Below are 12,393 nucleotides of genomic sequence, written 5' to 3'. Positions count from 1 at the left end.
CCTCCCCAGCAAAGCTTCAGTCTTCTCTCCGACTGACATTCAAACCAAATCTGAACAAATGCATAGAAATGCAGAAAGTGGCTGAAAGAGCTATTTTCGGAAAACCCCATCTGAACTCCCCCCTGCTCATATTAAGAAGGTAATACCCCCCGCCCCCCCAATGGGCAGGACTGAGATAAACAGTACTCAGGTTAATTAGTTTAGGGGGGGAAAGACAGGAAGACTTAGAAGCTGGGCTGTCGTCAGCCTGCTTGATAATTGGGTTATAATGAGGTCACCTTAATTGCCGGAACATAAAATCTTGAGGGAGGGTTATGGAACGGGGTGGGGGGGTGGGGGGGGGGGGGGTAGGGCAGCCATATTAATACATTTAGGGCTGATTAAGAAAAACATCATATTAGTCAAAGTTAAAATGCACCAATAATGAAGGAATCCGAGAGCGCCCCCCGAAGGCCGATCAGATGGGTCTCACCATACCTTTGGCCTTGTGTTTCCCACAGTGACACTCCAGCCTATGCGATGCTCTGCTTCCCTCATTTGCCCAGCTCCTGGCATCCAGTACCTATCATTAGCATCGCTGCCATTAGCATGGCTACAGTTAGCAGATTTGGCATTAGCATGGCTGCAGTGAGCATGATTGGAATTAGCGTGGCTATAGTTAGCTTGATTTCCATTAGCATGCCAGCAATTAGCATGGTTGGCATGAGCATGGCTACAGTTAGCATAACTGCCATTAACATGACCAGGGTTACCATAACTAGCATTAGCATGGCTGTCGTCTGCATGACGAGATAGCATGACTGGCATTAGCATTACTGCAGTTAGTATAATGAATTAGCATGACTGACATACGCTTTATCAGAGATATTATTTCCATTTGCATTGTTAGCATATCAAAAGTTAACACTGAGTTATAAGGGACGTGCCTTAAAATTCAAACCATAAAGTGTCTATTGGCCTATCTATTATTCCCTTGAGAGCTGCTAGGAAATACGGTTTGATTAATGCTACATGCTACAATGACATAATTTGAATGAATCACATTTTTAAATTTTCCTCTCACGTGGAAGGAAAGCAGGCATTCAGTAAATGAGAAAATTTTTAAATAACACACTGATCCTGCAGATTAAGGCTGGTAAATCTCATGCCTGCACTGGCTCTCCGATTTTATTTCATTTTATCATGTGTATCTGTGTTGTGTAAACTCCTGAGTCGGTGATATTCATTAAATGCGACAGAACATATCATCCTGTAAGGGGATGGAAACACTGTGATCATTGGCTCATGATTTGTTTATGAGCCGTGCTCGGCACAGATGCGAGTGTCGAGATGGGTGCTGGGATATTTCAATTTGTGTTCATCGCTTCCTTAGGCGAGATCACCTTGTCTTATAAAACGGTGCGTGAAAAATGGAATGAGACAAGCCAGTTAAGAGAGACAGATATGTTTAAAGATTGATCTGGGCTCCGGGTAATTAATATCCGCAGAATTGCTTACTCTAGCTAAGACAACGGGGTGATGAATTCTTACTCGCTAGATTAGATTAGCCTGGCTACAGTGCAGCGCCTGAGAGAGCAAGCAGATGATCGCATGAGAAAGAGGGTGTCTGTGAGGTGTGGGTGAGTGTGTGCGTGTGTGTGCAACCCTAACCTAGACTTACATCTAACCAGGGATAATAGGGCCCACAGCGTGCTAACAATGCTAACTCTGGCTGATGCTGTGAAGAGACAGCGGGATGTGTGGAGGACACACATGGTGTCATTTTGCTGTCCCTTGAAGATGATGTCAGCTTTATAGTAACAATGCTCTGGCTGACACTGTGAAGAGACAACGGGACGTGTGGAGGACACACATGGTGTCATTTTACTGTCCCTTGGTGATGATGTCAGCTTTATAGTAACAATGCTCTGGCTGACACTGTGAAGAGACAGCGGGACGTGTGGAGGACACACATGGTGTCATTTTACTGTCCCTTGATGATGATGTCAGCTTTATAGTAACAATGCTCTGGCTAATGATGTGACGAGACAGCGGACGTGTGGAGGACACACATGGTGTCATTTTACTGTCCCTTGGTGATGATGTCAGCTTTATAGTAACAATGCTCTGGCAGACACTGTAAAGAGACAGCGGGACGTGTGGAGGACACACATGGTGTCATTCTCTGTCCCCTGATGTTGACATCACCTTAGTTTGTTGTGTCATTTCAATGTGATTAGCACTCAGGCTTCTTGCCATAGTCGCTAACCATAACCCACGTTGGGATGCACTCGCATCACACAGAAGGACAGGTGCGAATAAAACCTTCATCGGGAATCATTCCCACAAGCTTCAGTTCCAGGCCATTGCAGCGTGAAAGTCTTACCATGCAATTACCGGCTTTGTTTGCAAAAACACGACTGAGGCTGAATCCCTTCGGATTTCTAACAAGCTGTTCAGCATGAATGCGTCCTCATACCACCACAGACAAACTCTGTCACAAAGACAGATGGAGTGAGAGACCCTGTATTTGGGTTAACACCACAAAGCCCAGCACTGAACCCAGAGTCTCTTTGGCCCTGGATAAGCAGCCAGTTTTTCAGGTCCTGCTCTTCACTGCCCTGCGACAGACAGAATTATCTGCATCTATCAGAGGTGAAGGAATGTGCTGTATCTTAAACTGCCTTCAGTTTCTCTGCTGAATTACAGCCCGGTAATTTATCTAAATGTAACTTTCAGAAGCACTATTTAGAAAAGGAACAAAACCTTCGCGGGTCAGCTCACCAAATCTGTCATTTGAATTTTTGGTCACTGTCTTGGTTTTTACAAGAAGGATTTGCTAAACCGATTCTGCCACATATGGGGGGAAAAATATTGCCGAGTCATTTCTGCTCCCCTGCACCATGACTCTCCACTGTGACTCTCCACTGTGACTCCTCTGCAGACCATAAACATTATTTTCTTTTCCAGAGGATGTCAGCCATCCCTCGAACATCATCACTCCTCTCAAAGAAGTCAGTATTTCCCCAATGAAAAATACCGATTATGCTTGATCCTTTTAATTAAAGCCTTACACTCAGGGGTAAATCAATTACAAACATACGAGATGTAAATTGACAAATGAAATTCTGCTCTTGCAAAGGTAAATTACTGCTTAGATATTAGGGGTAGTGTCTCTCCCAGCCTTACTGGGAAGGGAGTAGTACCATAACATGCGGTTAATAGTATTACATAGAGGTGATGTCCGCGGTTGTGTTTTAATGTAATTCTAATGGCATGACATAACACGCTAAAGAATGTGTGTAATGTGCTGTGTAAAATTAATGTGTGTATAGATAACTGGGGGAAGGGTGTGGTTCAGCAAGTTAGGACCTTGTGCCTGTGATTGGAAGGTTGCTGGTTTAAATCCCAGAATGATTTCACCTTTAGGCCCCTTGAGCAAGGGCCTTTAGCCTCCAATTGCTTCAGGGACTGTCTGTCCCCTGTTTTCAGTCTTAGGTCATTTGTAAAGTTGGGGCGTGTTGATAAAAAGGAAAATTTGACACCTGAAAAAGGAAACTGCTGTTATACCTTTGAGTCCAGTGTGAGTAATAAATAAAGCTGATGGTGCTGTGTGTGAAGTCCCTGGGCCGGCAGGCTCCCTCTCGAACCCTCTGCACCGGCCTTTCAAGCCGATCAGTTCCAGCTTCGCACCAGCGGTTAAGCAGGAGGTCACCCATGCTGAAGTGGGCGGCAATGCCGGACCGGGGTTGGGGGTGGAGGGGGTGCCTGGAAGTGATAGGCAGGTTCTTGGCTTGCTGGTGGGGTCTCCATGACAACATCACACAGCTGCATGTGATCTGTGTTTGATCCCGTCCACTTAGGTTTTGCCTATTTATTCATCATCTCGGAGGGAATTCAGTGCGGGGACGGAAAGGCGAGCATCACAGGAAAGCCGGCCCACATTCTCAGACCTACTAAACCCAGGCGGCTCTGCATTCCCACTGGGCCTTGGAAATTCTTCTCCTGTGACCTGTGGTTTACTGTCAGTCTTCATTCGCTTCCCCATGACGGTTTAACAGTGGACCCCTTTCGGTCTGTGACAGGACAGGAGCGTCCCTTCCTAGGGGACAGTGAATCTCAGGCCTGACAGGACAGACGCGTCCCTTCCTAGGGGACAGTGAATCTCAGGCCTGACAGGACAGACGCGTCCCTTCCTTGGGGACAGTGAATCTCAGGCCTGACAGGACAGACGCGTCCCTTCCTAGGGGACAGTGAATCTCAGGCCTGACAGGACAGACGCGTCCCTTCCTTGGGGACAGTGAATCTCAGGCCTGACAGGACAGACACGTCCCTTCCTTGGGGACAGTGTATCTCAGGCCTGACAGGACAGACGTGTCCCTTCCTAGGGGACAGTGAATCTCAGGCCTGACAGGACAGACACGTCCCTTCCTAGGGGACAGTGAATTATGGGCCTGACAGGACAGACACGTCCCTTCCTTGGGGACAGTGTATCTCAGGCCTCACAGGACAGACGGGTCCCTTCTTAAGGGACAGTGTATCTCAGGCCTGACAGGACAGACGCGTCCCTTCCTAGGGGACAGTGTATCTCAGGCCTGACAGGACAGGAGCGTCCCTTCCTAGGGGACAGTGAATCTCAGGCCTGACAGGACAGACGCGTCCCTTCCTAGGGGACAGTGAATCACAGGCCTGACAGGACAGACGTGTCCCTTCCTAGGGGACAGTGTATCTCAGGCCTGACAGGACAGATGGGTCCCTTCTTAAGGGACAGTGTATCTCAGGCCTGACAGGACAGGGACATCCCTTCCTGATTCTGGAGGCTTTTGTACTTCTGAGAATCTGATTATTTCCTTTCGAAGGGAAGGGAACAGCGTCCTGCTCTCGCCTCTCAGTGAAATGCCGAGTTCTCTAAAAGCAGATAAAGCCTCTGTTTCGGGGTCTGACAGGGCCCGTTGAATGGGAGACAGCCAAGCAACAAAGAATGAACGAGAAATGGGGTAAAGCAGCAGAGAGTGAAATCAACTTGAACACCTTCAGGATGTTTCTCAGGTCACTGCGGGCTCACTGGGTCATATGGCAGTGATGTGTGTACACAGCTGGGGGTTGTAGTCCCAGTGAGGCACGCAGTGCTGCATTGGGGCCCTTTGTCTGACCCGTACGACTGCATTTTCTTTGGCCTTGATGCAGCTCGTCAGAGACAGGTCAGGCGCCTGGTCAGCACCAGCATTAACGACCTTCTGCACTGGCGAGACGCTTCTGCACTGGAGCGCACTGCGACTCGGCCATAGCAGGTCTGCCAGCTCACTTAAAAAAAAAAACACAAAATGATTATTTCCCGAATAATAGCAGGGGGCAGAGATTGAAAAGGACAGAATACAGCTTTCTGCCGTTAGAGCGATAAAATGGAAATGGTTCGAACTGTGAAAATGGCTGGCGGTGTGAAACGTCCAATTACGCTATTTCGGTACGGAGCTTACTTAGACAGCTGTGTTTGTGGAAATGATGTGGGAATCAAGTGCTCGGGGGGGAGGGGAGTGGGTAGGGGGACAGTAGTAGTATGGTGAGGACTGGAAATGGACAAGCGAGGGAGCAGGACCAGGTTCGTCCTTTAGATGAGGCTTCTAGGAAGATGGAGCCTCCTCTGCCCTTCCCTAGTAAGCCTATCGTGGTGTCTCTCTCCTTCTCTTCCTTGCCAGCCTTCGTGCTCAGCTGCCCTTTCCCCCAGCGGCCGGCCCAGGGGGATGTGTCCGTCACCAGTCTCCACGCTGGCGGCGAGGCCTACTTCTACTGCCTCGGCGGATACCTGCTTCAGGGCCCCCCCACGCTCACGTGCCGCAATGCGACTACGCCCTACTGGAGTGGCAAGGAGCCCCGGTGCCAAGGTGAGGAATCACACGCTCACAGCTGTGTATGTCCGCCTCAGAGAACAACTGAAGGCATCACTTTACTAGCCATGAACTCTAGATCATATCACAGAACATCTGAGTGATAGCTCGCACCACGGAACAGCTGAGTAACAGCTGATTTGCCCCTGAGTAACAACTAAGTGACGGCCGAGTATGAATGATAGCCAAGTAACGGGTGAGTGTCAGCTGAGTAACAGCCAAATGACACTTGAGTAACAGTAGGGTAACAGCTATGTCACAGTTGAGTAGTAGCTAAGTAACAGTGAGTAACAGCTGAGTATCAGCTGAATTACTGCTACGTAACGGCTGAGTAACAACTGAGGAAAAAGCTAATTCACAGATGAGTAACAGCCTAATAACAGCTAAGTAACACCCGAGTAACACTTGAATAACCGTAGAGTAACAGCTAAGTCATAGCTGAGTAGTAGCTAAGTAACAGCTGACTCACACATGCGGGGAAGCAGAAATCCCTCCAGGCTTGGGAGCGCAGCTTCCCACACAGCCCTGCAATGGCCGTGGTGTTCGGAACCCAGAGAGGCTGGCCGTCCATGAATCCACTGACGGTCACAGGATATCTGGCAGCGTCCTGGCCGGAGATCTGCCTCGCATCTCCGGGCTGTCTCATGCACACAGGGCTTTGTAGAGTGAATCGGTCCCTTTCCAAGGAGCTGTCAAAGGGCCCATTTACTCAGGGTTCCTTCCTGCTCTTTTCTTCTCCCTGCCTGCTTCCTTCGCTCCTCCTTCCCCCGCCCCCGCTTCCCGTCCACAGCCTCCTGCGGCGGAGCGGTGAGGAATGCCACGATCGGCCGAATCGCCTCGCCCGGTTTCCCTGCCAACTATGGCAACAATCTGACGTGCCACTGGGTGGTGGAGGCACCGGAAGGCCACCGGTTACACATTCACTTCGAGAAGGTGGCCCTGGCGGAGGACGACGACAGGTAGCCCTGGCATCCCCTCCATGCCCCTGTGGGCACTACCGCAGTTTGGCACCTAGCATTGCCGGACTTCCATACAGGCAGCTGGTGATGTGTCCCCGAGTGAATTAGTTGTCCTGCTTTGGGTGAAATATTGAACTGGATAGCAGAGGAATAGCTTTGTGAGTCACTAAGTTAGTTAGAAGGTATCTGGTTGGCAGAGCCGTGGAAAGAAACGCCAGCTCCCATGCTGACTCCACATTTTAGCCTATTTTTAAGCTCAGGTGTAGAGAGATGAAGAGCATTTGCATTTGTCTGCCAAGACCCGGGGACAGAGCAGCCAGTGAGATTCAGTGCAGACACTGGCTGATGTCACCACGAAGTTGTGCCACTTCATAAGACGTCCGATCCTTTTAGTTTGAACGGTGTCCCTGTCACCTGTCCCTCAGGCTCCTGATAAAGGACGGGGATAACATTGATTCCACGCTGCTGTATGATTCGTACGAGGTGGAGTACCTCCCCGGCGAGGGCGTTGTCAGCTCCTCCCGCTGCCTGTTTGTCGAATTTAACACGGATGGATCCGGAACATCCACCGGCGCCGCTGTCCGATATGAAGGTACCAGCTGACGTCACGGTCACTCCGGGGTTTGGGAATTCAGCAGTAAAATGGCCAGGAGGGCTTACAGGAAGTAAGGGCTTATAGGAAATAGGGCTTACAGGAAGTAAGGGCTTATAGGAAATAAGGGCTTATAGGAAATAGGGCTTACAGGAAGTAAGGGCTTATAGGAAATAGGGCTTACAGGAAGTAAGGGCTTATAGGAAGTAAGGGCTTATAGGAAATAAGGCTTACAGGAAGTAAGGGCTTATAGGAAATAGGGCTTACAGGAAGTAAGGGCTTATAGGAAGTAAGAGCTTATAGGAAATAAGGCTTACAGGAAGTAAGGGCTTATAGGAAATATGGCTTACAGGAAGTAAGGGCTTATAGGAAATAAGGCTTACAGGAAGTAAGGGCTTATAGGAAATAAGGCTTACAGGAAGTAAGGGCTTATAGGAAATAAGGCTTACAGGAAGTAAGGGTTTATAGAAAATAAGGCTTACAGGAAGTAAGGGCTTATAGGAAATAAGGCTTACAGGAAGTAAGGGCTTATAGGAAATAAGGCCCACCTACAGCCCTATTAAGACTATTTTGAGATCTTGCTGGCAGTTTGTGATAGATAGATAGATAGATAGATAGATAGATAGATAGATAGATAGATAGATAGATAGATAGAATAGACAACAATAAACATTTACAAAGAATACTGCAAGGAATGTCTGGGCAAGTATTGCAGGGAATTCCATAGTAACAGCTCAGAAATTAATAGTTTTGCCCTGCGGGTTGTACAGTGAAGGAGTGAAAGTGTGTAAGCAGTTCTGGTCCATTCAGGTAGTGGCTGCCCCCCCCAGTACAGTCTAATGGCTGGAACGACCTTATCTAGCTCTCCTTGGATCAGAGCGACTGTCTCAGTCTGTTTCTGAAAGTGCTCCTCTGGAAAAGACGACAGAGTATGTCTGATCCTAAGCTGTTCAGCTAACACCCCCCTACACACACACACACATGCACAAAGAGCGTTTCCATTTCTGGCCACTTCTCATCACCAGCGGGAGCAGCCACGGATGAGACCGCCGCCCCCTCCCCCTTTGATCACTGCCCCCTTGATGGAAATCCACGCCCCAGTGCACCCAGACACTGTCAGATGCTACCTTGCTCGTTTCCTCTCCGAAATGTGAAAAGACAAACTCAACAACCAACAAAAGTTGTAGCGTCTAGCTTAAAGCACTAAACTGATTCATCATTATAACAATAATAAGTGGAGAACAGTAAGTCCCTCCAGTTCATTATCTCGCCAAAACTCTCCCTTGGCTGAATTGAGGTGCCTGTTTGTCGACGTTTTTAAAGGCACCCCTGAGCCGACACTGTAATCCTCCGCAAATGCCAGATGATTCCCTTTGCCCTGCTTGTGTTAATATTTACTCCCAGAGGTATAAACCTCCCTCATAATCCAGATCCAGTCCCTTCCTAATCCACACGAAGTGGTCGGCCGAAAGGACTCCATAGGCTGATCTACAGAAATATCGACCCCTGGTTTTCAGTTCATATGTGCACCCAGTACTGATACTACTGCAGGCAATCAGTCATTTTGTTACTAAAACTGTCAAGGGGATTTAGACTGACAATGTTTGAGAGAAGACACTAAGTAATGACTGAGTAACACCTGAGTAATAATCCCAAAGTAAAAACTAGGTAGGACCAGAGTAACCCCTGAGTAAAAACTAGGTAGCATGGGTGTAATTCCTGGGTAATAGAACCCGAGTAAAAATTGGGTATCACCTGAGTAATCCCTGAGTAAAAATTGGGTATCACCAGAGTAACCCTTAAGTAAAAACTGTTTAGCATGGGAGTAATCCCAGGGTAATAATACCCGAGTAAAAATTGGGTATCACCTGAGTAAAAATTGGATATAACTAGAGTTACCCTTAAGTAAAAACTGGTTAGCCCTAGAGTAACCCCTGATCAATACAAATGGATGTTATGTTTTATTTTATTATCTAGTCTGAACGGCAGGTTGTATGGCCACTCACAATAGTACCTGAGTAACAATCCCAAAGTAAAAACTGGGTAACACAAGAGTAACCCCTGGGTAGTAATACTTGAGTCAAATCAAGGTACCACCTGCAGAGTGGTTTTAGAAGGTTATTTTCACAAATCAGCCTTAGACTATACCCTACTGTTACTCACTATCGCCCCCCAGCCTTCGCCCAGGAGAACTGCTACGAGCCCTTCATCAAGCACGGCAACTTCAGCAGCAGTGACCCGACCTTCGCCGTGGGCGCCGTGGTAGAGTTCTCCTGCGACGCCGGGTACACCCTGGAGCAGGGCTCCGTCACCATCGAGTGTGTGGCCCCCAACGGCCCTCTGTGGAACGAGACAGAGCCAGCCTGTCGAGGTGCGTACCCCCTCCACTGCAAATATCACCTGTCTGTGCATCCATAGCCAACCAGGACGGGATCACTGGTATGCGTGTGAGTGTGTGGGGGGGGGGGGTCAGATATACAAAAATGTCCCCACAATGTGATAAAAACCTATTATTTTGACCATTTTTTCGGTCCCCACAAGCGGAAATTCAATTTCATAAAAATCTGTGACTGCAACCAAAAACCTAAAAATGCCTTGTATTTCGTATTTTGTTTGGTTAAGGTTAGGGCTGGGTAGGGGTTAAGGTTAGGGCTGGATAGGGGTTAAGGTTAGGGCTGGGTAGGGGTTAAGGTTGTCAGGATTAGGGTTACACCCATAGCTGAGCTATATAGATACCTAATCTGTGGTGCGTGTGTGTGTGTGTGTGTGTGTGTGTGTGTGTGTGTGTGTGTGTGTGTGTGTGCGCTCTTCTCTGGCATCCCAGCCGTCTGCAGTGGGGACATCACGGACTCTACTGGGGTGGTCCTCTCACCCAACTGGCCCGAGACCTACGACCGGGGTCAAGACTGCATCTGGGGCATCCATGTGGAGGAAGACAAGAGGATTATGCTGGATGTGCAAGTGTGAGTGTCTCTGGGCTCCCGGCCTCTTGTCCCCAGAGAATCCTTTGATGTGCCTAAACAGTCCTGCCCTCTAGTGGTGCGTTGAGGTGGTTTTACTGCCATAACTCCACTGGAAACAGTTACTCCTCTATTAATCTCACTGTGTCACAGCAGGTCACTTAGATGTACTGAAAAGATGAGTGAACAATGAATTATCTTTGGTGAAAAGATCAGCTAATTAACAACTATCTTTGGTCAGTAGGTCAGTTGATGGTAACCTAATGACCACCAAGCTTTAGAGAAAGAGCTAAAAATCACCAAATGATCTTAAGTGAAATTATGAGTAAAATGACGAGCTAAAAATCAGCTATTTTTAGTAAAATCGGTCTAATGTTCAATAAATGGTGAGATAACAATGAACTAAATAATGAGCTGATGAGGAAATCATTAGCGATCTCCTATGAAATCATGAGTTAATGATCAGATTTTACCAGTGAAGTCATGAGCTAATGACCAGATACCTCTGGTGAAATCATGAGCTATTGATCATATATATTCAGTGAACTCATGAGCTAATGATCAAATTTCTCCAGTGAAATCATGAGCTAATGACCAGATACCTCTGGTGAAATCATGAGCTATTGATCATATATCTCCAGTGAGCTAATGATAAAAAAAATTCTCCAGTGAAATCATGAGCTAATGACCAGATTTCTCCAGTGAAATCATGAACTACTTATACCAACTTGGTCACAAATGTCTCACTTTAAGAGTGACAGGCTGGTGAACATTGATGTAGACCTTCATATGAACGCTGCATGAATAAACCTACAAGTCAAGCCGGCAGAAGTGTGACCGTTAAACTGGATCGAGCTGACAGTGAATCAGACACGGTGGAAAGGAGCTCTCCTGGGGTGGTGGGGGCTGTGCACGGTTTTCCCTATGAATGAGACGTGTGAGGGGGTCCTTACGGCTCACAAAGCCGGGTCTGTGGGACTGGGGGGGGAGGATGTCTGCAGATTTCTCAAAGGGTGACCCCCCAGAAGAGGGAACGTGGTCTCAGAGTGTAACTGTGTACAAGCATATGTGTGTTTCATACGGTGAAGCTTTCCCACCACCATAATTGTTCATCATTTCACCCACATGCCCAATTAAGCCGTAATACACCACATAATGACGGCTGATTAATTAATTAAGCGCGAACGAGAAGGCTGGCTTGGCAGTTGTTAGGTTGCCGTGGTGACCGGCATCAGCACAGGTGGTGGCTGAGGCACCTGCGTTCCGCCCGGGTCGCAATGGCTGTCAGAGAGCTCGCGCTTCAGCCGTTTGGCCCGTTTTTATACCGCCTCAAACCTTGTGACCACTAGGGGGCGCCACTATCTTATCTCAGAACAGGCAGTGAGGAAGTATGGGATTTCAGCCAAGCCTCACTGCGGTCTCCCCCTCTGACTCCAGAACAGGCCTTCAGTGTTTAATTACAGCAATGAAGGGCGACCTTCTCTTTACCAGAGGGGAGAGAATTGATCATTCTCATAAAATAATTTACCAAACACTGTAGTGCTGGATGTCCCCAAAAAGCACATATATATGACTCATCTTGGAAAGCCTTGGAAAAGACCCGAATAATGTTAAATTATTCAGTATTTATTTTTCTTAAATACGTACCCAGTATAAACAAGGCGAGGCCTTCAGTTTTTGGGAAGTTCTTCTCTGCTGGAGAAGAGTACATTTGGGTGGCATCAAAGAAATCCACGCCCCGAGTGTCAGAGACGAGCAACAAGCGTACGCATGCACGAGCGGTGGAATCTTCCGGGAGGATAAGAGGTCATGCTATTTTTTCGAAAAGTCTGGACGAAGACACCAGGGATGACTCACGCCAGTCTGAGTGCACGGGGAGTTCGTAAAAAGCCAAAGACAGACTTAAACTCAACACCAGCACCAGACAAACATCACCACATACCTGTATTAGAAAACCTTGTTAACTGATTAAATGGCCCTAGAGTGCTGACATGCTAGGCGTGAGAGTTAGGTATGTG

At 47.8% G+C, this 12,393-nt stretch overlaps 1 protein-coding gene across 2 annotated transcripts in view; it reads left to right on the top strand.

Moving 5' to 3' along the window:
• The window catches only part of LOC111860814 (seizure protein 6 homolog), a 53,484-nt gene that overhangs the window by 33,820 nt on the left and 7,271 nt on the right, over positions 1 to 12,393 (top strand). For both annotated transcript variants that reach the window (XM_072706799.1, XM_072706798.1), the window contains exons 5-9: positions 5,676 to 5,861; positions 6,655 to 6,823; positions 7,249 to 7,415; positions 9,592 to 9,786; positions 10,240 to 10,378. In XM_072706799.1, the coding sequence (XP_072562900.1) occupies positions 5,676 to 5,861; positions 6,655 to 6,823; positions 7,249 to 7,415; positions 9,592 to 9,786; positions 10,240 to 10,378 (856 nt within the window). The remainder of the gene's footprint in view (positions 1 to 5,675; positions 5,862 to 6,654; positions 6,824 to 7,248; positions 7,416 to 9,591; positions 9,787 to 10,239; positions 10,379 to 12,393) is intronic.

Source organism: Paramormyrops kingsleyae, chromosome 24, assembly GCF_048594095.1.
Source record: "Paramormyrops kingsleyae isolate MSU_618 chromosome 24, PKINGS_0.4, whole genome shotgun sequence".
Taxonomy (NCBI): domain Eukaryota; kingdom Metazoa; phylum Chordata; class Actinopteri; order Osteoglossiformes; family Mormyridae; genus Paramormyrops; species Paramormyrops kingsleyae.
This window is presented reverse-complemented; position numbering and strand designations above follow the sequence as displayed.